Here is a 22,758-nt window from a genome sequence, read left to right as displayed (position 1 = left end):
TTCTGACCTTAAACCCAATGTTGGACGAATTTAAGATTATGGCTTGATTCAAACGTAAAATAACAATATAAAACACTATACTAGACTCAAAGAATGCAAAACTAAACTTTAAAACACTAAAACAAACCAAAAGACTCAAACATTACCCAAAACACTCAAAACTGCCTTAAAATCACTTTCTGGGCAGTTTTGAGCACTTTGAGTACTTTGGACGAATTTATGTAACAAATTGAATCACAACACTTATAAACACAAACTAAATTGATTTCTAACTAATTTGACAAGAAAGTAAAGGGGGATTTAGGTTTTGACGAATTTAAACTAAAAGAACAGATTGTAAGTAAAAGCAAAATGTAAATGTGAATGTGTGAAAAATAAAAGATGAAAAAGAATTCATCTCCACACATGTTATACTTGCATAATAAAACGATTTCCAATTGCATTTCAATAAATCATTAATTCTCAACACTCCAAGTTAACCGTGATGCACTAATTAACCTTCAAATCTTCCTAACGTTATTGAATTGGATGATTGCATACGACAACCCAAAACATTCCCCACAAGTCCCCTACATGATTGCATAATAGAGATACAAGCAAGAATCATTACGCTCTATGAAAATTATAAGTGTTGACGGGGCATTCGTTACTATGATTGCATGAAACTTATGCCAAGAATTCGTTTAACGCGATTGTTTATAAGCAACCTCCACTACTTGTGAATATAAGTTCGTAACTATTAGGTGAAACTCACTTATATTCTAGCATCATATTCATGCATGAAAATTAAGCGTGCACTCTCAATAAACATACATAAATAAGTTATCAATCAAACGGTTAAACAAATTGAATCACAACTTATGAAACGCAATTAGAAGTAATCAAATCAAAATGTAAGTATAAACATATATTTCGAATTTCCTCATAACTTTGAAATCAAAGAAACACCTAAACATTCCAACAACTCAAACTTGAATTGTATGAACGTTTAGGCACTCTTCTCTTCCATTCCTCATACGTACAAAACAAAGAGAATTGAATTTAAACATTGAAATCAAAGAAACACCTAAACATTCCAACAACTCAAACTTGAATTGTATGAACGTTTAGGCACTCTTCTCTTCCTCTTCGTTGTAGCACAAGGTCTAGGGATAGTTTGATGGTGTGAATGGTTTGGGTAGTGGTGGAGGAATGGAAGGATGGTGTTTGGATTTGTAGGGGAGACTCACGGCACAAAGGGGGTGGTTTGATGGTCTACATTTCTGCAATGGATGAGTTTATGGAAGAGTGTTTGGAATGGGTGAATTTCTGGCACAAAGGCCTTATTTCTGTGGTGAACGGATCCCCCCCTTTGTGGCTGCAATGAAGGGTTATTTATAGGTGAAATGGGGGGAACATGACAGCTAGGAGGGTGGTGGAAATCTGGAATGGTGATGGGAGATGCATGTGGCTAAAGGGTGGAAATGCATGTGCTTTGAATAAGTGGCTGCATGTGCAAGGGGACAATCTGAAAATGCATGTGAAAGCATGTGTTGGCTGCAATGATGAAATGGATGGGAGTGCATGTGGCTTAATTAATTAAAGGGAGTGCATGTGCAATGTTTTAAAGGATGGAATGCATGTGAATATGATGGAAATCTGATGGGAACTCATGGCAAGGATGATTTCTGGTGGTGAATGGGTGTATGTTTGAATGATTAAAGGGACATGTGGGTTGGAAATGATGAAGGAAATGCATGTGAGTGACAACTAGATATGTTGATGAATGCATGTGGAATGTTTGTGGTGAGTGAATGTGGTGGTGAATGTGGCTAATTTGATTTATGGAAGATGCATGTGGATTAAAGGTGAGTGAATGATTATGGAATGCAATCTGAAATGGGAGATGGAATGGGATGTTTTGCATGTGAATTAAAGAGTAAATGCATGTGAATTAAAGAGTGAATGCATGTGCAATGACAGCTAGGTTGAATATGCATGTGGAATGGCTGATTTATTTGAAGATGCATGTGCAATGAAGTGGAATGACAGCTAGGTTATGATGATGAAGGCATGTGGCTGATTTAATTGAATAGGAAAGCATGTGGATTTAATGGTTTAAAGGGTGAATGCATGTGGATGCATGTGTTGATGAATGGGATTAGGAAAGGTTTAAATGTCCTAAAACTAAAGGGAACAAGGTTCCAACACTTTGGTCTTCAATTAGGTCTTCAATTTCGTCCAACACTTTGGCTCCAAGCATAAGCTATCCATCCTTAGCCCAAAAGTGCTCCAAAAGTCTCCAAAATGCATCTTTTTGCTCCTTTAGCCCTTTGGACCTACAAACACACGAAAATAGCTTAAAGTACTAAAATAACTAAAGAAACATAACGTAAATGCACGAGAACAAGCCATTTAAGTTGCATGAATATGCTCCTATCAAAAACCATTTAACAAATAAGTTCTAACCCCTCGCCGTAAAACCTGTATACTTCCCAGAATATAGACATATATGTATATAGCAACCATGCTCAAGAATATGCCATGCCAAAATCTCAGAATAAAATGCAAGTGCTCAAGTATAGTCATATCAACATCGTATAGTCTGGCAGCCGGAGTCACCTAACGTGACCTGTACGGCTGAATCTAGAGCTCAAATCTCAATCTCACTATCTAGACCTGCACACGAGTCGGAACCACCTAAAGTGGTCTGTACGACAAGCCTGGGTGTAACATATAAACGCTCTAGTGCTACGATCACGTGAAGGTTGGGCGAATAATCGCGGGTCACCTACGAGTCGGAACCACCTAAATTGGTCTGTACGACATGACTGTGCACCTAACTTAGATCCAAGCTGAGCGTGTGGTGCGGGAGGTGAACATCACGTGAAGGACTGTGCCCTACTCTGGGCGGGAGCACTAACACCGTGGGTGCAGGTTATGAGCTCTCTAAGCATCTCGAATCACTACTGAATGTAAACATGAATAACACTTACCTGACACTTACATGTGCGTCCGCAGCACCAAATATGCATATATATATATATATAAACGACTAATAATGCAACTAACGATGCATAAACAACGATAATATAATGCATGGCATAAGACAAATAAACGTTTCAATCAATTTCTGGGAAAATATATGTATATAGGTATATACGGGAAACCAAAAACCCACTCACTGGTATGTGGAAGGGTCGTAACCCCCTGCCTCGAGTGACCACGCTCGTCCTCGGGATAGGTATCACCTATATGCGAAACAACTACAAAAACGTTAATTTTAAAGCACATAACCAACCTTTAGAAATAACTTCTCATACAATGCTCAAATGGGGTGTATGAATACACCAACGTGATCTACTCAACCTCAGGAACATCCCCATATTTTTAAAATAATTTTTCACTGACGCCGTTGGGAATATTCCGTCAAACTTAACAGATTCCGTCAACGGCGTCAAGAATATTCCATCAGACTTGACGGAATATTCCGTCGTCTTCTCCGGCGAGCCTCCGGCACCGTCGCCGGCGCCGGAAAACTGGGAAAATTTTAAATTGTCCTATCTTCTTCGTTTTTCATCCAAATTTCATAAAATTGGTACCAAAATGAAGCTTAGAACTAGAGGAACACAATCATACCACTTTCAAGTGCTAAAATCCACGAAATCTCACCTGAAAAATCAACCCAACTTCGGCCAACCTCGAAACTAGTGATCCCGACGTCCAAAACCTTCAAACGAACCACCCCGAGCCTCCTAGGGACCTCACCAAGCTACCTACAAGCTTGAAATTCCCTAAAACGTGAGAAATCAAGTGCACATGAACAGTACCAAAATCGGGCATCGTGAGTTCGACGTGAAAACGAAGGTATTCTCACCTGAAAAAGGTATGGTTGGACTCCTACAAGCCTCACGAGCAAGAATATGGTCTTGGTTTCTTCGATCTGTGGATATTTGAATGGGTTTGTGGGTGTGTCTGTACGTTTCAAAGGAAATGGGAAGGAATGGGGCTCGGGACAAGGTGCAGGAAACAGGAGGAAAGGTGGTGAAGTGTGGGAAAGTGTGTGTGGCCTGCAACATGCCAACAAAACTCAAAAACAACCATAAAACGAAAAGGAAACGCACTAGGGGTAAAACTGTCTTTTCACACGTACGTTTTAATATTTCTGGAACAGGCTGTCACAGGGCTGCTGGCTTTATGTAGTAGTATAAATAGTCAAACAATAAGACCATTAATTATCTAACACTTTCTGTTTTTTTGTTTTTTTTGTTTGTTTGTCAAAATCAATTATCTAACACTGATGATGAAGTAAACATTTGCTTAACCATGCATCAAGATGATTTTTTTATTTTTTATTTTTTAACAAACGATATTATCTACACTAAAAAAAGGGGTTGTATTTAGCCTCATAATTGATTAGCAAAATGTGATTTGATTCATGATAATCAAATCTAAAACCTCTCACTTACAAGCGACATCTCACTTACAAGCGAAGAGAAATACTATTTCACTGTAATACTAAGTGACAAGATGATCTATTATTTATGAATAAGGCATGTCATTGATAACAGAGTTGTTCGCATACCCAGAAAAAATGTAACCAATAAAACAGTGTTCAACAGAATTAAAGAGATAAATCTTTAATCCAAAAATAGTCATTTTATCTTAATTTTCCTTATTTTTGCAATGATGTCCATTTCCTTAATTTGATCTAAGAATCTCCATTTTCCCTAATATTCTGATATGATTTGATTCAAATTCCAACAAAAGAAAAAAAAATATGATTCTAATTAGCCCACAATCTTATCCTCCAATATGTTAATCAAATTGAGAAAATACCTCTAATCCACAAAATTTAAGAAAGCATCTCCTATTAAGAGAAATAATTAAAATCCATTATCCAAAAAACAAAGTGAGAAACCAAAGTCAAAAATTCCAATACCAGAAGCAGTTTACTGTGTAAACCAATCACTATTCCACGGAAAGGGATCATCTCTTGATCCTTTCCTCCTAATTCATTAAAGAAATTCGTACAGTTGAAAATTGATTTAACAGTTATAAAAAAGGATCTATTTTAAAAATTATAATAACTTTAACTGTTTAATCAATTTTCAACGGCATAGATTCTTTGATTTGATGAATTAAGAGGAATAGATCTGGAGATGATCATTTCTCAAGTCCACAGCTATCCATCTTTTTCTAAATAAAAAAATCTCAATAAACGACAAGATCAGGGTCTCTCCATCTTATTCTCACACATCAGGCCGCTGTCCTCCCTCCTTTTCTAGGGAACCAAACAAACAGCCAAACACAATCCTCCCACAGCTTGTATTCTTCTACGCGTCCCGTCCCTCTACATATCATCAACAAGTTTCATACTTTTTGCCACCATTAAATCCTCCATGTCAACTCCCACCATACCCACCTCTCTCTCTCCTCTATTCTCCTAGCTTTCTCTCTCTTTCTCTCTCTAGGATTGCTGTCTTCTGTTTGACTATGGGTGCGGGTTTCTCTTCTGTCTTCAAATCGGAAAACCCAGTTACAGTCGGATCTTTGCCATCGAAACCCGGTCTCGGCGATTTGCCGGAGAGCTGCGCGGCGATGATTCTGGGGTATTTGGACCCGCCGGAGATTTGTAAATTGGCGAAGCTGAATCGGGCGTTTCGCGGCGCTTCTTGGGCTGATTTCATTTGGGAATCGAAATTGCCGTCGAATTATCAAACTATTGTGGGCAAAGTGTTCGGCGATGGATTGGAAAATCTGGGTAAGAGAGATGTTTATACGAGGCTTTGTCAGCCCAACTCTTTCGATGATGGAACCAAGGTGGGTCATCTTTCGTTTTGTTTTCTGGGTTTTGTTTCTTGTTTTCTGTTTGGGTGCCGAGAAAGCTTGGGAAAATTGGGAAAGTTAGATTCTTTGAATTATGTTGTATCATTGTCGTGTGGGTTTGATTGGTTTCTCTGTTTTCTCATAAATCGAATTCGTTTTCGGTTTTTGTTTAGCAGAAATCGTATTGAAAGATGAAAATTTATTGTTCAAAGTCTAGATATTTTCTAGTGCCAGGACTAGAAATTCAACAAGTTTGACTTTCCTTAAGAATTAGTATTTTCCATCTTTTAATTTATTAATTTGTTTCTTTGTTCCCTTGTTTTGATTTAGTGCGGTGTTTGATAAATTTTGTGTTGTGGGTGTAGACAATTTGGCTGGATAAAAGTACAGGATCAGTTTGCTTGTCGATTTCTTCCAAGGGATTAGCAATTACCGGCATTGATGATCGAAGATATTGGAATCATATTCCAACTGTAGAATCTAGGTAAGAACAATGGCATTTTTTCTTTTTTAGTCATTGGATTCTGGAGAAATGTGAAGATTTGTATGTTGCGGATTGATGGTACTTTATGGCTTTTCCCAAATATTTTTGCAATTTTAAATTATTAATGCACGATTTTGGGGTTGGAAGGTTGTGGCTGTGATTGTCCGTGGCTTGGTAATGGCTTTTGAAGTTTTTCAGGTCAAGCATGCCAAAACAGAAAAAAACATTGTGGCAATCTCGTTTTTTTCGAGATGTTTGCAATCGATCTAGTGATCAATGTTTTCTTCAATATGATTGCGATCGATCTAATGATCAATGTTAACTGTTTGGTTAAACATGATCTGTTATCTCATCATCTGCATAGAAGTATTTCCTTTCTGTTTTTGAAAGGATAGGAGGGAGGAGTCTATAAATATGTAAGTTTATTTGGTCACCGAAAATAACGAGAATGGGCTAATATCGTATTTGAGGATGATGTGCCCGGTCCCTTGAGACTACGAAGTATTTGTAGTACATAGTTTCTTCTTGAAGTTGATGTTATTTAAGCTTGTCAGAAGTTATGAAGCATCTGATATTGAAATGGCTCGATTTAAAAATAAAAAGCTCCCTGTATTAAGAAAAAGTTGAGATTTTTCCGTGATTTGAGCGTATTTGAATTGCTAACAGGCCATTTTATGAACTTGTTTGTACTGTTGCATTTATGGCTGCGTTCCTGCTAGTGGATTCCGTCCTACAAACTGTGTCTAAAATCAGTTACAAAATGAAACCCAAAGCATATAGAGTACGAGATTGGTGTGTATTTTTATGTTTATTCATATGATGGTTCTCATTTGAGCTTTGTGACTAATACAATGCATCTTAATGTGATCGTGTGAAATAAATCGAAGGGTTGTGTATTGCTTACCTTTGAACTACAAGTATTTGTCGAATTAATTCGTAATTTTTCTTTGCTGGAACACAGATTTTGCTCAGTTGCATATCTTCAGCAAATATGGTGGTTTGAAGTTGATGGGGAGGTTGAGTTTCCATTTCCTGTCGGGACATACAGCCTATTCTTCAGGTTGCAGCTGGGACGGTCTTCTCAGAAAAGGTTTGGTCGCCGAGTTTGCAATATTGAGCATGTCCACGGTTGGGACATAAAACCCGTGAGGTTCCAACTATGGACTTCAGAAGGTCGTTATGCCTCGTCTCAGTGCTTTTTAACGGAACCTGGAAAATGGAATTACTACCTTGTTGGGGACTTTGTTGTGGAGAACCCGAATGCATCAACGAAGCTTAAACTCTCCATGACCCAGATCGATTGCACCCATACCAAAGGCGGTCTCTGTTTAGACTCTGTACTTATATACCCTAGTGAATTTAGAGAGAGGCTAAAGCATTTTTAGTTTGCGCTTAAGCTTTTTATCGGTAGGAAGCTCTGTATCATAGCGGTAGATGGTGTCGAAAAGAAATCGAAATTAGGTAGTGAATGTGTCCTTTTGGAGTGTCCTGTGTATTTAAGCAAAGAAGGGTGTAAATTCGTTTTTGATTCGTTTAATTAGTGACAGTGGATTAAGATTTTGCAAGTCCGTCGGTCTTCATGGTTGACGGTTTCTGCTTCGTTATGGGATTTTGAGAAATTAATCATAATATTTACAGTTTGAGAATTGATTGAATATCGTGGTTCCCCTAATGCGTGTAGATTGAATTAGATTTTGAAACACAACCTATTATTTTCTTTATTATTTGCTTTCGCTAACGGTTGCAACTTTCAGCTCCACACCAATGCGCAAGAGAGACGGATGGGGGTTTGAATTAGAGTTACCGAAAATAGAATTGGGTTTATTTAGCAGGCAAGTAGAAGGCAAAGAACCGTAATCTCTCTACGACCAACGACAATGTTTGGGTTCGTCAACTCAAGGCTTGGTCACGATCTCTGGAAATATGCCAATGGTTCTCTCTCCCCCGCCCACCGTCGCCTACCCCTGTCCCAAACACACAGAAATTGATCCTCTCTCTCCTCTTAAAGTCGCTTGTCCTGAGTACCTGTGTTTGTACCAACAGGATCAACTGATGATTAGTAATCTCATGAGTACGATCTCTGAATCTTTACTTCATATCACTATTGCTTGTGATACCTCCCATGCTTTATGGGATTGTCTCCAATAGGTCTCACACGCTTTTCATCTCTTCACACCCATCACTTTCTTCATGGCGGCCCTCAACGGGGCGATCCTAGGGATTATGGTCAGGATCCTTGGTTTTTTGCTCAAAAGTTTGCGCCCTCTTCTCCCGAGCGTCTTATTCTGCTCGAATCCTTCTTCGGTTCATTACCTCGCGAGCATCCTAACCTCCACTTCCGACGTCCAGGGGATGTTAGGGAGGGTTTGCTGGTGTCAGACCACTATCATGATGCTCGGCACATTACATACTTCGGTTAGCTTGGTAAAAAAATGCAACCAAATTGTATGCATTTGTCAGAGATGGCGCCAATCTGTTCATGCTTAAAATTAGGAGGTCAACAAAGACCCATATGATGGGCCTTTGGTGAGCTTCGATACAGACTATAAGAATTTGACATCAAGGTTTAAATGGTTTAGCCTTAAAATTGGGTTACTCCCAGTGTAGTGCTCTGTGTATGTACTGAATATAGATTACAAGATGCGTTCGGTTATAGTGTAACCTTTTATTTTCTCTTATGTGTCCGACCGTCTATAAGATGTACTCGTCTCCCTTATATAGGTCTCCAATGAGCCCAAAGGTCCTAGGTTCTCAAGGACTCCCACTGCTCTAGCACTAAATGATCTTAACATGTAAGCTTAACTTGTTGATGACTCCTCTATTTAGTCAACACATAGAGATGAAGTGATAGTTGCTCAGAACTAGTTGAAAGGTTTTTTGGGTCAACACGTATCGAGCGCTCCGTTCGATCTTAAGTAACTGAGGAAATGCCTACCCAAGCGCTTTGTCTAACGACCTTTATGTCTTTTTATAGGTTTTTGTTTTCACTGACGCCCAACAAGTGGCTTGGAGTTGACATCCAAGTATGTTTGTTTATGGGGCCTCGTGCTATAAAGTTGTCAGTTTACCCACTTGCCTCAAGTGGTCGGAAAGTACTTTATGAGAAGGTGATTGACCTCCTTGTCGATAGTCAAACCAGACAGTGGAGCGATCGTCTATAGTGCTCAGAGTTGCTTCCCTTAGTTCTATTAGGCCAACTTTTTAGCCAAATGCCTTTGTTGTCTTCTTCTTCTCTGAATCTTCTTTGGGCTTTTGCTGGACATTCTCTAGGCCTGTATTATTTTAGGGGCGTACAAGAACTCCGAGTTAACAACCTAATCATCATGAAGCACTTCAAAATAATAGTTAACAAAAATTTTGTTGAACTTGTGACGCAAGTCCAACAAAAACGCTTATAGACATCGGTATTTCCTATATAATCATTCTCCAACTAGCCCAAGATCTTAACGTTCATGAAAATAAACTACAAACAAACTATAAAACTAAATCACACCCTCAACAAACTAGAATTCTTAATGTTATTTGTACTCTTTTGAATTCTAAAATTTTCTTCCCGAACACCCAACAACTTGAGTTAGCATCATACTCGAACCAAGACTTCTCTAACAAGAAAACCCTAACAAGTACCCGATTCGATATGGGCCCCACCAAAAGATAATCCATTACTTGGTCATGGTTATTCGTTTTCCATTAGAGTCGGGCAATGACTTATGGTGCTTTGACTCCTATGGAAACGAAGGGTTAGAAAGTGTTACGCCTTTTGCGGTTTTAGCCTGCAAATTACTTCTCCAAAAGCACTTTGGCATCTAAGCTCTTTCGATTTCAAAATTTAGATCAATTATGACAAAGATTACTGTCACAATCGTCACTAATAAGCAGCGCCAATAATGTTTCAGTCATACCGTTTTATACCAAATATATGATTACAATTGACTAGAAGATTAAACGCGACTGCATAATTATCCTTCATAAGCCATGCTCTAACAGATGCGTAATGTATACCTTTTTCCTTTCCTCGGACATGGTAAAGAACACTCTCAGCAGGTCATGATTAGTGGCCAGTATATTTATCGCTCTAAAGACTTGCAATCCGGTAAGGCCTTCAATTTTGCTCAACTCACCGTCAAGTTTAGCTTGCAATTCAGCCACTTGTTTATCAGTTGAAAGAACTTTAATCAGAGCATCAATCTTAGACGTCATCGCTTGTACCGAAGCTGCCATACTCCCAAAATTCTTTGTCACCTCCTCCATTACCTTTGCTTTCACCCTGCGACCGGGATCTGAAACACTTGGGGTACTTTGTGCAGGCCTTCGTTGTTGGGTACTAAATGATACATCAAACTGTTCCATCCCTTCAGACTCTGATTCTATATTCGTATCCGCATTCAGAATCACATTTTCACCCAAATCATCGTCCCCGCCATGAGTTTGATCAATGTTTGCATCCTCTTGCCTAATGTCCTCTTCATCATCATCATCATTGCCAACATTTGTACCAGTATGACGACCTTTTTCATATATCTCCCGCAAAACATGGTAGAATGGAAATGGCTTGCTATACAGTCCACTTGCATCCCTTCTTTTCTACAATTACAGAATATTACAGAAACTATAATCCATAGTCGACGGGAAAATATAAGAAAAAATGAATAAGGATATCTGCAGACTTACCTTCACCCATTCATCATATACACTTCTATTGCAAACCAACATCATTTGTTTATCATCCCAACTAAATCCACCTTGAGATAACATCTCGGTTAAGGCACAATACTTTTTCTTCAATGTCTTAACTCGTGATTCAATGTGAGGAGACGCTTGTATTCCACAACCCGGCAGTTTAGCTTCCAGCATTGCCTCTATATGGGTTAAGTATCCATTTTTGAAACCATTATCAGCTCGCCACTTGGTGTTGCGATATAATTCTTGCAATGATTCAACTAATGCAGAATCTTCTTTGGTTGTCCAGAAACGTTTGTTTTGACCCCTTCCTCGTTTTCTTATAGCTGAATTAGAAGTCATCCTAATAAAATAACAACATAAAAAAAAACATGTGACACAACTACAAACACAGCATAACAATAATTGCATAGCGTAAAAATGATAATTGCGTAATTTAAAATAATTAAAAAAAGGAATGACTTAGAACGGTAATGACTGTGACTTAGAACGGTAAGATGAACGGTAATGACACGACAAAGATGAATAGAGTTAAATTGTAAGTGAACTAATATTTTTTACAATAAAGATATAAGGGATATACATTGCACAGATATACATGATGCATAAAGTCTCACATGTTTCCGAAACAAAAACACTAACAATCCAAGATATACGATCAATTAGCTCTTCAACCGCTAATGGATTGCTGGATATCCTTACTTCCCTTCGTAGTTCATGTCATATCTGGACACAACTCAGGAAAAATAAATATAAATACAAAGACAGAAGAAGATAAAGGCATGTGTCCAAAGCTGGTACAAGAAATTACCTTTCTTTTAGCAGGAAGCTCATTCCAAAACATAAATTTTGATATCCACCTAAGTCTGTTACGCAGGACGTGTACTCAGTGAATATGCTTTTGAAAAAAGATCAACAAGTGTACATTAATTCCTAAATTCCCATGAATTTGATATGCTAATTTACTGAAAGGATTTGACAAAAAAAGACTTTTGGATTAGCAAATGAGAAACTTAGTTATCCAAAATTAGCAAATAAATCAGAACAAAAGAAAACAAAGACCAAAATTTTTTGATACACAGAGTACAAATGGACGGAGAGAGAGAGCTAAAAAACGAATGATACACATACAGATCTCAATATGGATAAAATACCAGCTGAATTTTATAAGAAAGAATTCAGACCACAATACGATAGTTGATAATTAAACCAACAGCATAATGTTTTGGTTGAGATTCTCAGCACGCATTTCATTTACATATAAGTACCTGCCATAACAATTGAGAATATTAAGCCCTTTACGATAAACAAACTACCAAGAATCTTGCTCTATTTACGTATGAAGGTGCATTATACTAACTTATCAGGAAAACTTCTCAGCGTAAAAAAAACATCGCATACACAAAGATAGATGCCTCCAGTCAGCTGTCTGCTCATGGTCTAAACAAATATTGTTTTCTTCATTATAATAAAACCATATTCTTTTGTAAAAACTACCGAAAACACACCAAAAAGAAAAAAAATATGGAAAGAAAAACAAATCTTGTAGGCTAACATCTATGCTCATATGTTGATACCTCTATCTGTCTATCATAATTTCGACCATCATATATTGCCAAAGAAATAAGTAAACTGGAAAGCGGAAACAAACTAGCTCCTAATCCATCATAACCATAGATGGAGTTAGCAATTGCCCTGATGGGGCAGCTGCCCCCACTCAACTTGTAAGAAAAAGAAACAGAAAAACCTTTGTATTCATGATTATCGTGAAGAATACATTAGTTCCACATAAACCTTCATTCTCTAAACTCAATAAACCAATATTTCATCCTCATCCTACTCTCACCTAGTTAATTGCATAGTTCTATGGCTGTAGTGACCCAAGATACTTATCGTTGTATAAGAATATGATCAATGAGATTAACAATTAGGCTCTGCCCTTGCCGCTGGATCAACGCTAACAGATGCTAGAACCGGCAAGGAAAGAGATTTCTATCCTATACAAATTCTCTTCCTTTTAGCTCCCGCTTTACCTCTCTAACAAATATCATCCACCCAAATCTAAATCTTTGTAACAATAACATTGTGACACATCATTATTCGATCATTTATAACATTTTTTTTTTTTTGGATAATAAGTTCATTTTGTTTTCAGAAGTTGGCCTCAGTAAATAAAATTTCTAGCCCCGTCCCTGCTCATATAATTCTTATATGTCGTGCTTAACATGGAAGCAGATTTGATTCTGGCAGCTTCAGAACAAAAACATAAAAACACTAAACTAACCAGTTTGCGGTTATTCATTCCATGGTAAAATATTCACATCATCTAATTCTCTTCTCATAAAAAAATTTAGGAACCCCATCAAACACAAAAAGGGTATAAAAAACAAGGTTGAATCCTAAATTCCTAATTAAATTAACAGACAAATATATACATATATATATGTATGTGTGTGTGTGTGTGTGTGTGTGTGTGTTTGTTGATCACAGAGCAGAACAAACTTCATTCATTCAATACCAAGGGTTCAATTTTTTTGGAATCTTGCAACCAATCTCCATTGGCCTTCACAAAATTTTACCCACAGATTCAGCTATATCAACTATACTACGAAATTCCATAACAATATATTAAAAAAAATTAAATTATAAACTACAGTTGTACTGGAAAAAGAAAAGAAAACCCAACAAAAAAAAAAGAACTCAAAATGTAAGTTCGAATTGGTGGGTTCTCTGGATTACTTACATTTTGGGAAGAAGAAGAAGAAGAAGAAGAAGAAGAAGATTCGGGTCGTTGGCGCTCGATTTTGATTGGTGTCGCCAATCGCGCAGTGGAGGATTTTCTTCAGTGTTGTGGACTCGGGAATGTTCCTTTCGAATATCGAAACCGCATATGTAGACATCGAACTAGAAGAAGAGCCCTTTGTTGGGCGTATTGGGTTGGTTTCGTTGGGCGTATTTTCCGTGGGAATAGTATCCGTGTCATGTGTTAAAGGTTGAAGTGTCGATTTAATCTCTGAACTATCATTTCAGTGAAAATTACGTTTTTGAATTATTTTTTTGGTAAAATAAGTCCCTAAACTCATTAAAAATTGCTATTTTCATCTCTAATATTATATTCAAAGCTATTTTATCCAATTTTTCGTCAACTTAAGTCACTTTTTAGAGTGTAATCCTATCATCTTCTCACCTATAAGCCCTTAACATTTCGTATAGGTTGCGAATCTAACGTCTAATTTACCTCCAAAGTTAACTTACACTATTTCTTATGAAAAACTACCAATTTACCCTCCAAAGTTAACTTCATACACTAATACTTTATGGAAAAACTACCAATTTACCTTCCAATGTGTATCACATGCCAGTAATGCGTCACGCCTTGAACCAGGGTTTGAGGCGTGACAGGATGGTATCATAGCATAGGTATTAGACACCCTTGGATAAAAACTGTGGGAGAAGATTAGCATGAGCCAAATAAGTTTGAATTTAGAAGAATCTATGCGATGGGTTTGGAAGTAAGGGTTTTGGTTGGCCTATAGTGATATGTAGAGTGTGCAAATAGGCTTAAATGTGAAGTCAATTTTTGCACATGATCTTGACAATTGAATTCATATGTGGATCTTTTGAGAAAGGAAATTAAGTTTGATCCAAAAACGAAAAGGATGAAAGTTAAGCAATGCATGCATATAACTTTAAGATGAATTTCTCAGGTGAAATGGGTTTAGGAGTAACTAAAGGACGAGAGGACTTGAAAGGTGGACTTAAGTAAGAGGATTGTGGTAAGAAGTAAGAAATAAACTGAGTACGTAGTTGTAATGTTTTTGCCATTCAAAGATAGATAGGACATCTATCATTTTTTATGTTTTTTTAGGTTTGGTCACTGTAATGAAAAAAAAATTGGAGAAGTCAGTATGTACTCAACTCATTTGACTTTTAAATGTGAAGGAAACAGGAAGTTTTTCAAGTAAATTCTAGAAAATGAATTTCTTGAGAAAATTTTTAAGTTAGTTGAGGGATTAGAACTGATCTTAGAGTTAAGAATTGAATGAGACGAGAATTTGATGCGACATAGAGTTTTGTAATTTCTGGTGTTGTTTTGATCCTGAGTAGTGGACAAATAAGAAGGATTTTATGCAAAAGGATTTTATAATAAGCTAGTTACGTGCAATGTTGGAATGAGTATATTAGAGATTAAGATGCTACGAACACTTAGATTTTGTTACTCATATATTTTGATGTAAGAGCAAGTATGTACAAAGGAAATTTAGGCTTGAATAGGTCTATGAATTACTTGTGGGATAGATATGAAGCTAGAAGTCACAATTTGTTGATGGATTATATATGCAGTGAGTAACCTGTGAACAAATTGCCAGATTTATTCCTAAAATGATACAAAGAATCAAGGTTGGTTCGATATAAGATACCGAACTGGAAACCATACCCCAATTCCTCTGAAATTTTCCGGAATCCCAATTTCAAGACTGATCCCAAACCAAATTTTAGGGAATCCCAAATTTCAGGAATCCCGAAATAGTTTTCGGATTTCGGGACGGGAATTGTTATTGGCAGTCCAAAATTTTCATTCTACACTCCAAACTTTCTATATTTAGAAAGAAAAATACACTTTGTGAGAAGTGTAAAATGAGATTTTTAAAGTGCTAATAACACTTCCCTTTTGGGACAAATTGGGATTAAATTTTAATTTTGGGCTTTTGGTCTATTGGGCTGAAACTTGACATATTGGATTGTTAGGCTAAAATTCAGCCTTTTATATTGAAATTATCAGCCCACTACAATCTATTTTGAGCCACCAATACAATCTATTTTGAGCCTTTAACTTCATACATACCAATATGTGCAATCATAGATTTATAGCCTAATTGAAATAAGAAATTATGAATTGTTCTTCAAATATATTCTACTACACATGAATGCAACAAAAATAAATTAAGTAACAAATCCAAAAGCAAAATTAGTTACAAGCCAAAGTTTCAAAATAAATAAGTAACAAACCCAAAAGCAAAAAAAATAGTTACAAGCCAAAGTTTCAAAATAAATTAAGTAACAAACCCAAAAACAAAAAAATTAGTTACAAGCCAAATTTTCAAAATAAATTAAGTCACAAACCAAAAGCAAAAACAAAAGCTTAAAGTTTATGAAGATTGTTGGCCTCTTCGGCCCCTTGATCTTGTTGATGATGTTGGTTGCTCCCTTCTTGTTGGTACTCTTCCCCTTGATGTTGATGATTGAGCCCTTCCCCTTAAAATGGGTGCTCGTGGAGGTAGTGATTGATTTTGACGTTGTTGAACTTCAAAGTTGAGGTGGTCGAGGAGGTGGATGTGACATTTCATTTCCTTGTGTTGTATGCTTCTCACCTCCCAAACTAGCCGTGCCTAAAATAATAAACCACAAATAATTTAGATTGAATTATAGAAATAGATAATAAATACCAAGAAAATAAAAATTAAATTATTTACTTACTTTTTTTAAAGTGTTCAAGTTCCTTGTAGAAATTGAATTCGTCAAGTGTAAGCTCCTTGTAGAAACAAAATTCATTTCCTCGAAGCCAATCACTAGAACACACCAAAGCCTCAACCGTTTTAGGTGTTAAGGAAGCTCTAAAAGGACTAAAGGCATTCTCACTAGCAACGGTGCTACTAGGAAGGGCCAATACATCCTTAGCAACTTTACTAAGAGTTGGATATGTACCCCTATTTCCTTTCCACCAATCCAAAATATTGAAACCCTCATATGTTAAGTTTTGATGTGGATCATTAAAGTACATATCCACTTCATTGGCTATCTTATTTTGTTGTGCCACCGCTCTTTTTTGTTGGATCTTCCTTGTTATCCTTTTAGCAACATCAATATTTACCACACCCCTCCCCCCATCATCTAGTACAACACTTGATATTTGCTCCACATTTAAAGTATCACTACTACTAGTACTAGTACTAGTACTACTACCACACCCTTCCTTATATGCATTATACAACTCAGTTGCATAGCTTTTAACCCTTACTTTCTCCTCCCTTATTTTGTCCCATCCATAGCCAAGCTCTTCCAAATTTGTCTCCAACATTTTAAATGTGTACCTTGGATCAAGTGCTTGGGCTACAAAGATAATAGGGTTCACCTTTTTAATGTCACTGCAATATTTGTCAAACTTGAGCTTCATTGAGGTAACCACACTTTGCAAAGTAGCATTAGAGGTGTTTAAAATTTGTTCTTCTATCTCCACTTGCAAAGCAATCACCGTGCTAAGTATTAAGTGTGACGTTGGAGTAAGGGTTGCACTCAATGCCAAGATGGAATCATAAAACATTTTTAGAAAGTGAGCAAAACTCACTAACCTCTCCTAATTATCCACCTCCGGAGGACCCACCCGCTTGGCCTTTGTTGTCACCCCATCCTCTTTCGAGACCTCCTCTTTAAAGTAAGCAATAAAAGAGTCACACTCAAAGGCCATCTTAGAGAACACTTCTTTAAACTTGAAAGCACTATTAAGCATTTCATAGGTGGCATTCCACCTTGTGAAAACATCAAAAGGGATACTTGACATCCTATTAAGTCTCAACAAGACACAATATTCCCTAAAAGACTCCAACCTTGCCGGGAATGAGTATATCAACTTCACACAATTTCTTATAGCATCAATCCCACAACTAAGCTCCGCCATTCCACCCTTAACTATCAAATTAAGGATTTGACAAGCATGTGCAAGTGAGCCCTGTCGAGTAAAAGAGTACCATTTGACTTAAGTCTTCTTTTCATGTATGCAATAGTGGTGTCATTTGCACTAACATTGTCAACGGTAATGCTAAACACCTTGTCTATGCCCTAATCATTCAAGCAACCCTCTAGACATGTTCTAATATCATCACCTTTGTGAAAGTAACTGGGACAAAGTTTAGGATCCTTTTATGCAATGCCCAATTAGTGTCCAAAAAATGGGCCGTGATAACCATGTAGTTTATCTTTTGAATCGAGGTCCAAGTATCAGTTGTGATACTCACTCTCAACCCCTCAAGCACACTTTTTATTTTTGCCTTCTCTTCGAAAAACAACTCCAAAACCACTACCGCCACCTTATACCTATTAGGAAGCTTGTACTTTGGATTCAAGTCACGAATAAAAGCTTGAAAGTCCTCTTGATCGACCACCCTAAAAGGTATCTCCACTATTATAATCCATCTCACACATCTCCTATCAAGTCTTTTTATTGAAAGTGTGAGTGACAATTGCACCTCTTATCTTGCTTGTGTCAATGTTGGTTGATTCGGATCCACTCTCAAAGAGACTAGAACCCGGGCATTTCTTCAAATGCTTAAGAATTCTCTCACTCCTTCTTTTGAGGAGGACCTTCCATTCTCTCACTACTTCTTCTACCATTGAACAAAAAAGAGAATCAAAATTTCAAATATGAATTGGACAAGCATGACAGGCAATTCTATGTGACGACAACTTGACATTGCTTAACCACAGTACAACAAACTTTCAAATACGCATAATTAGAACAGATCAGGGAAGAAAAGGACATTCAAAATCTATTGCAACTCCCTAAACCTTCTCAAAGCAACGCAAAAGAGATACCTTTTCAACAAGCTTTGCCTGCATTCAAAGAATGAGGTAATAGATGGTGACGTCACTTTTGTCAGGTAACATGTCTTTCTAGTTTCTAATAACAAAAGCATCAACCCAAAGCAACATCAAACCTGAATTCCTTTAAATTCAGTGGTATTATAAACTATCTTGGCACAACCAAGATCAAGCCAATATTTCAATTCTCGGTTTATGCAACAAATGAAGGATAACTTATCCAACCTAGTCACTATGTAACTGAACACTATAAAATTCACCGAAACATATGAATTTCTATACCCACATAATAATTAATGAAGACTCAGAAGCCAGAGATCAAGTTGCGATTATGCAAACAAGAAGGAAGGGAGAGAAAATAATATATCCAAGAACATATTATCAAACATACAACGTATACAGGTTTTCAATTACCTACTAGCACTAAAATTTTCAATAAAGATACCATAAAACATCAGAAGTTTCAACAAAAGTTTCAACTTCCAAGAATCAAAACATTGGAGTTGTGTACATCATTATTTAAGCATAATGCAACATCAACTGGACTACAATAGATCGCTTTAGGGCTGGTTCAATATGGGATACCGAACCGAAACCCTTGTCCTGATTCCCAAACCGATGTTTTCGGGAATCCCAATGTCAAGACCAATTCCAAACCAAATTTTCGATAATCCCTAAATAGTTTCGGGATTTCTGGACAAATTGGGAATCCCGAAATAGTTTTGGACTTTTGGGCTATTAGGCTAAAATTTATCTTTTTATATTATAATTTAGGTTTATAGCCCAACCTAATTTGTGCAATCAATATCAATTGCATAACTTCATACATATTGGGCTTTTAGCCTTTAGCTTCATACATAGAAATCCCAAGGATACAGCTTATACTAGGATACAGCTTGCTCAAGAGCATGAACATCTCATTGACATGACTCACAGAAATCCCAAGAGCTCGGAGAGCTTATTTTAGGACAACACATGCATCATATAACTGAAACATTGTATTCATCCAAGGGAATGTTTCCCAAACGTTTCAAGCAGTGGCCTTCATGAAAAGAGATTGCACGGTAGTACCTGAAATGTTACATCTTAAAACTAATCTTGTGTCCGAGATATAGGCACAATCCTAACATACTGCATAATTCTTTACCAATATTGATGCTAACACTTCCACCAAAAATTGCATAATGCCTATCCATGTATTAAAGCAAATGGAGTTATATATTATATGCTCCTAAACATACAAACTAATAACTATGACACCATCAAACTAAAAATTACTACCTTGACTGTAGAAACTTAACAAGAACCCCCCTCCCTCAGATAAACGTTACAAGGGAAGTAAGGATAAGACATCTACTTGTTTCTTGTTAGGCATAGGTAGAGAGAAAAACCAATCATCTACTTGTTTCTTGTTAGGCATAGGTAGAGAGAAAAACCAATCTCGCCATACAGAAACATCCCATATCAAAAGAATCAATTTCAACCACAAAAACAATCATTTTGAACTCCCTGTATAAAAAAAAAAAAAAAAAAAGGCAGAAACACAACATATCGAAATCTGGCAGGAACCAAATATACCCTTTTGTTTTCAACCAAAAATAACAAGTTACAGGGACACCCCACATGAAAATAAACAATTTTTACCACAAAAAACAACAATTTCAAAGCTCCCCATATCGAAGAAATGGTGAAAATACCCACATATACCTTGCCTTTGGAAATGTTGGGCAGAGTGAAAATAGAGTTGCAACTGATGCGACAATGGAGGTGAGGGCCAATGACCCCACAAACAGGGTTGGCATGCTCAACAGACCTAAGGAAATTGCACCCTCATCGCGCAGCGGAAGCACCATGAAGTAAGTGCATAAAATCTGCATTGGAAAATCAAAACTTAGCTGAAATCCCAAACCCCAGTTCTTGAAATTTGAGAAAGTGTTGAAATTTAGACAAAAGGGACTAAATTTCATATCAGTTCCAACTCCAAGTGCTAAATTTCACAAACCCTAATCTAGAATTCGAACCCTAAACTAAATTTCAAACCCTAAATTAATTCCAAAATTTACCAGATTTGAGAGAGAGATCAGAGAGGTGAGTCACTTGTGTGATGTGGGTGTGGCTGGATTCGAAGACAGAGGGAGACATCGGCAAGGAAGGTGGTGACGGAGAGGTTATCTGAGCTCTAAGGTGAGGTGAGTTCGAGTCGAGGCTTGAGAGACGGAGAGAGAGTGACTGAGTTCTCTGAGGGTTAAACTTTCATTTGTATTCAACGGTTGAGATTAAATATCAACCAAATCCGATGGATGTTACAATTCCAAATATATATTTAAAATTAAATAATATATATATATATTTTTTTTTATTTTGGTTCGGTTCGGGATTATCGAAAAAATGGAAATGTAAGACCGATTCCCGTATCGAAAGTTCGGGATAGGTTCGGTCAAAATTTTCGGGATTTTCAGTTTAGTATTTTTTTGGTTCGGTTTCGGGATTTTTTCGGTTCAGGTTGGTATTTTCGGTATTTTTTTTTCCACCCTTAGACCGCTCAACCCCCATTACATATCTTCTACTTCATGACCCTCAAAACAAGAACTTGGCAACACAAACTCAGCACAACTATTACGCAAAATAACAAAATCTACGGCTCCAATTCACCCAAGCACAATTCTTTTCAATGCTAATTCAACCACATTAGCAACAAAAATGCAAGAATTCTTCTTTATTTTTCAATGTAATTATCTAACATACATCATATGCACAATCTGAAATATCCTCCTCCACATCCGAATATATACTCAGCATTAACATCAAATCTTAATTTCCCATAACCAAACAAGAAGCTAAATCAAATAATGGACAAAAAAAAGTTAAGTTTGAGAGATGATTTGTGACATACCAAATCTTTAACATCAAGTTCAAGTTTCAACGATCTCTTTCTTTACTCTGCTGGGTAAAAGCTAACTGTATAAACCATAAATCATCAACCTCCATATCAATATCTTCCAAGGGCTAAATTTCACAAACCCTAATCTAGAATTCGAACCCTAAATTAAATTTCAAACCCTAAATTAATTCCAAAATTTACCTGATTTAGGGGAGAATTGGTGCACAGAGCACTGGAATCTGGATGAAGAAGTCGAGAGAGAGAAAGATTAGAGAGGTGAGCGGCGCCGGTGGCCGTGGCTTTGCCTCTGTGTCATGAAGGAAGGCTCATCCACAATGAGGGATGAGAAGTCGAGAGAGAAAGAGAGAAAGAGAGAAAAAGAGAGATCAGAAAGGTGATAGGCCAGTCGAGAAAGAGGTGAGTCACTTATGTAATGTGGGTGTGGCCGGATTCGAAGACGGAGAGAGAAATCGGCGAGGAGGGTGGTGAGGTGAGGTCTGAGGTGAGGTTGAGTCGAGAGACGGAGAAAGAAAGTGATTGAGTTATGAGGGTTTGATTTGTATTCAACGATTGAGATTAAATCTCAACCAAATCCGATGGTTGTTACAATTCCAAATATATATTTAAAATTAAATAATATATTTTTTTTTATTTCGGTTAGGTTTGGGATTACCGAACAAATGAAAATGTGAGACCGATTTCCATATTGAAATTTCAGGATCGGTGGGGTATTGGGTACCAAAATTTTTGGGATTTTCGATTTGGTTTCAGTTCGATTTGGAATATTTGGTATTTTTTTTCCACCCCTACAAAGAATTATGATCTCTTTGGATTTGTAATTTTGCAATTGAGTTATGAATTATTCTATAGCTAATATGAGCTCTAGGAGTTAGGTTTGAACTCAGTGTTGGTTCACGATTTTAGAGAATCACTTGCAAAATTATTGTTATATACATAATCATAATTATGAAGGAGAATTAGTGCTTCAATATGAGGATTTGGGTATTTATATATTGGTTAGAAGAATTTTGAGAGTAGTTATATTGATGCAAAATGTATTCTACATGTTTCAGTGTTAGAGAATTCAAAAGAAATGTATAAATATGTTGTTGAGACTTTGTATAATGACAATTATATGCAACGTGTTAGTGTGTGTGTATATTGTTTATATATATATAGAGAGATTAGAAAAGATAAGAGTGGAAGAAATATATGGTGTTAAGAATGATCAAGGAGCTTGCTCAAGTATGTGGAGTTTAGCTATTACGGTAGTGACGTTGTAAGATCCCACATCGCCCAAGAGAGTGAA

The 22,758-nt window shown here is 36.9% G+C and overlaps 2 protein-coding genes across 8 annotated transcripts; one reads left to right on the top strand and one right to left on the bottom strand.

Moving 5' to 3' along the window:
- Positions 1-5,475: 5,475 nt before the first annotated feature.
- On the top strand, positions 5,476-7,947 carry LOC103931840 (F-box protein PP2-A12-like). Its single transcript, XM_009341374.3, has 3 exons — positions 5,476-5,802; positions 6,174-6,292; positions 7,254-7,947. Exons 1-3 carry the CDS (start codon positions 5,476-5,478, stop codon positions 7,675-7,677), a joined length of 870 nt encoding a protein of 289 aa, XP_009339649.2. The 3' UTR covers positions 7,678-7,947.
- A 2,125-nt stretch (positions 7,948-10,072) lies between these two features.
- On the bottom strand, positions 10,073-13,887 carry LOC103931839. Of its 7 annotated transcripts, none has more exons than XM_048589015.1 (6): positions 13,716-13,860; positions 12,157-12,240; positions 11,784-11,870; positions 11,590-11,698; positions 10,964-11,315; positions 10,073-10,876 (listed from the first exon to the last, which is right to left on the bottom strand). In XM_048589015.1, coding segments are annotated over exons 4-6 (972 nt in total). In that variant the 5' UTR covers positions 11,592-11,698; positions 11,784-11,870; positions 12,157-12,240; positions 13,716-13,860; the 3' UTR covers positions 10,073-10,258. The 7 variants fall into 7 exon arrangements, with proteins under 7 accessions (XP_048444972.1, XP_048444971.1, XP_048444970.1 ...); XM_048589014.1 differs by having other exon boundaries at positions 11,784-11,838; XM_048589013.1 differs by having other exon boundaries at positions 11,784-12,240.
- Between the last annotated feature and the right edge of the window lie 8,871 nt (positions 13,888-22,758).

The sequence above is a fragment of a genome, unplaced genomic scaffold (genome assembly GCF_019419815.1).
Source record: "Pyrus x bretschneideri cultivar Hongxiangsu unplaced genomic scaffold, Pyrus_bretschneideri_v1 Contig3, whole genome shotgun sequence".
Classification (NCBI taxonomy): Eukaryota; Viridiplantae; Streptophyta; class Magnoliopsida; order Rosales; family Rosaceae; genus Pyrus; species Pyrus x bretschneideri.
This window is presented reverse-complemented; position numbering and strand designations above follow the sequence as displayed.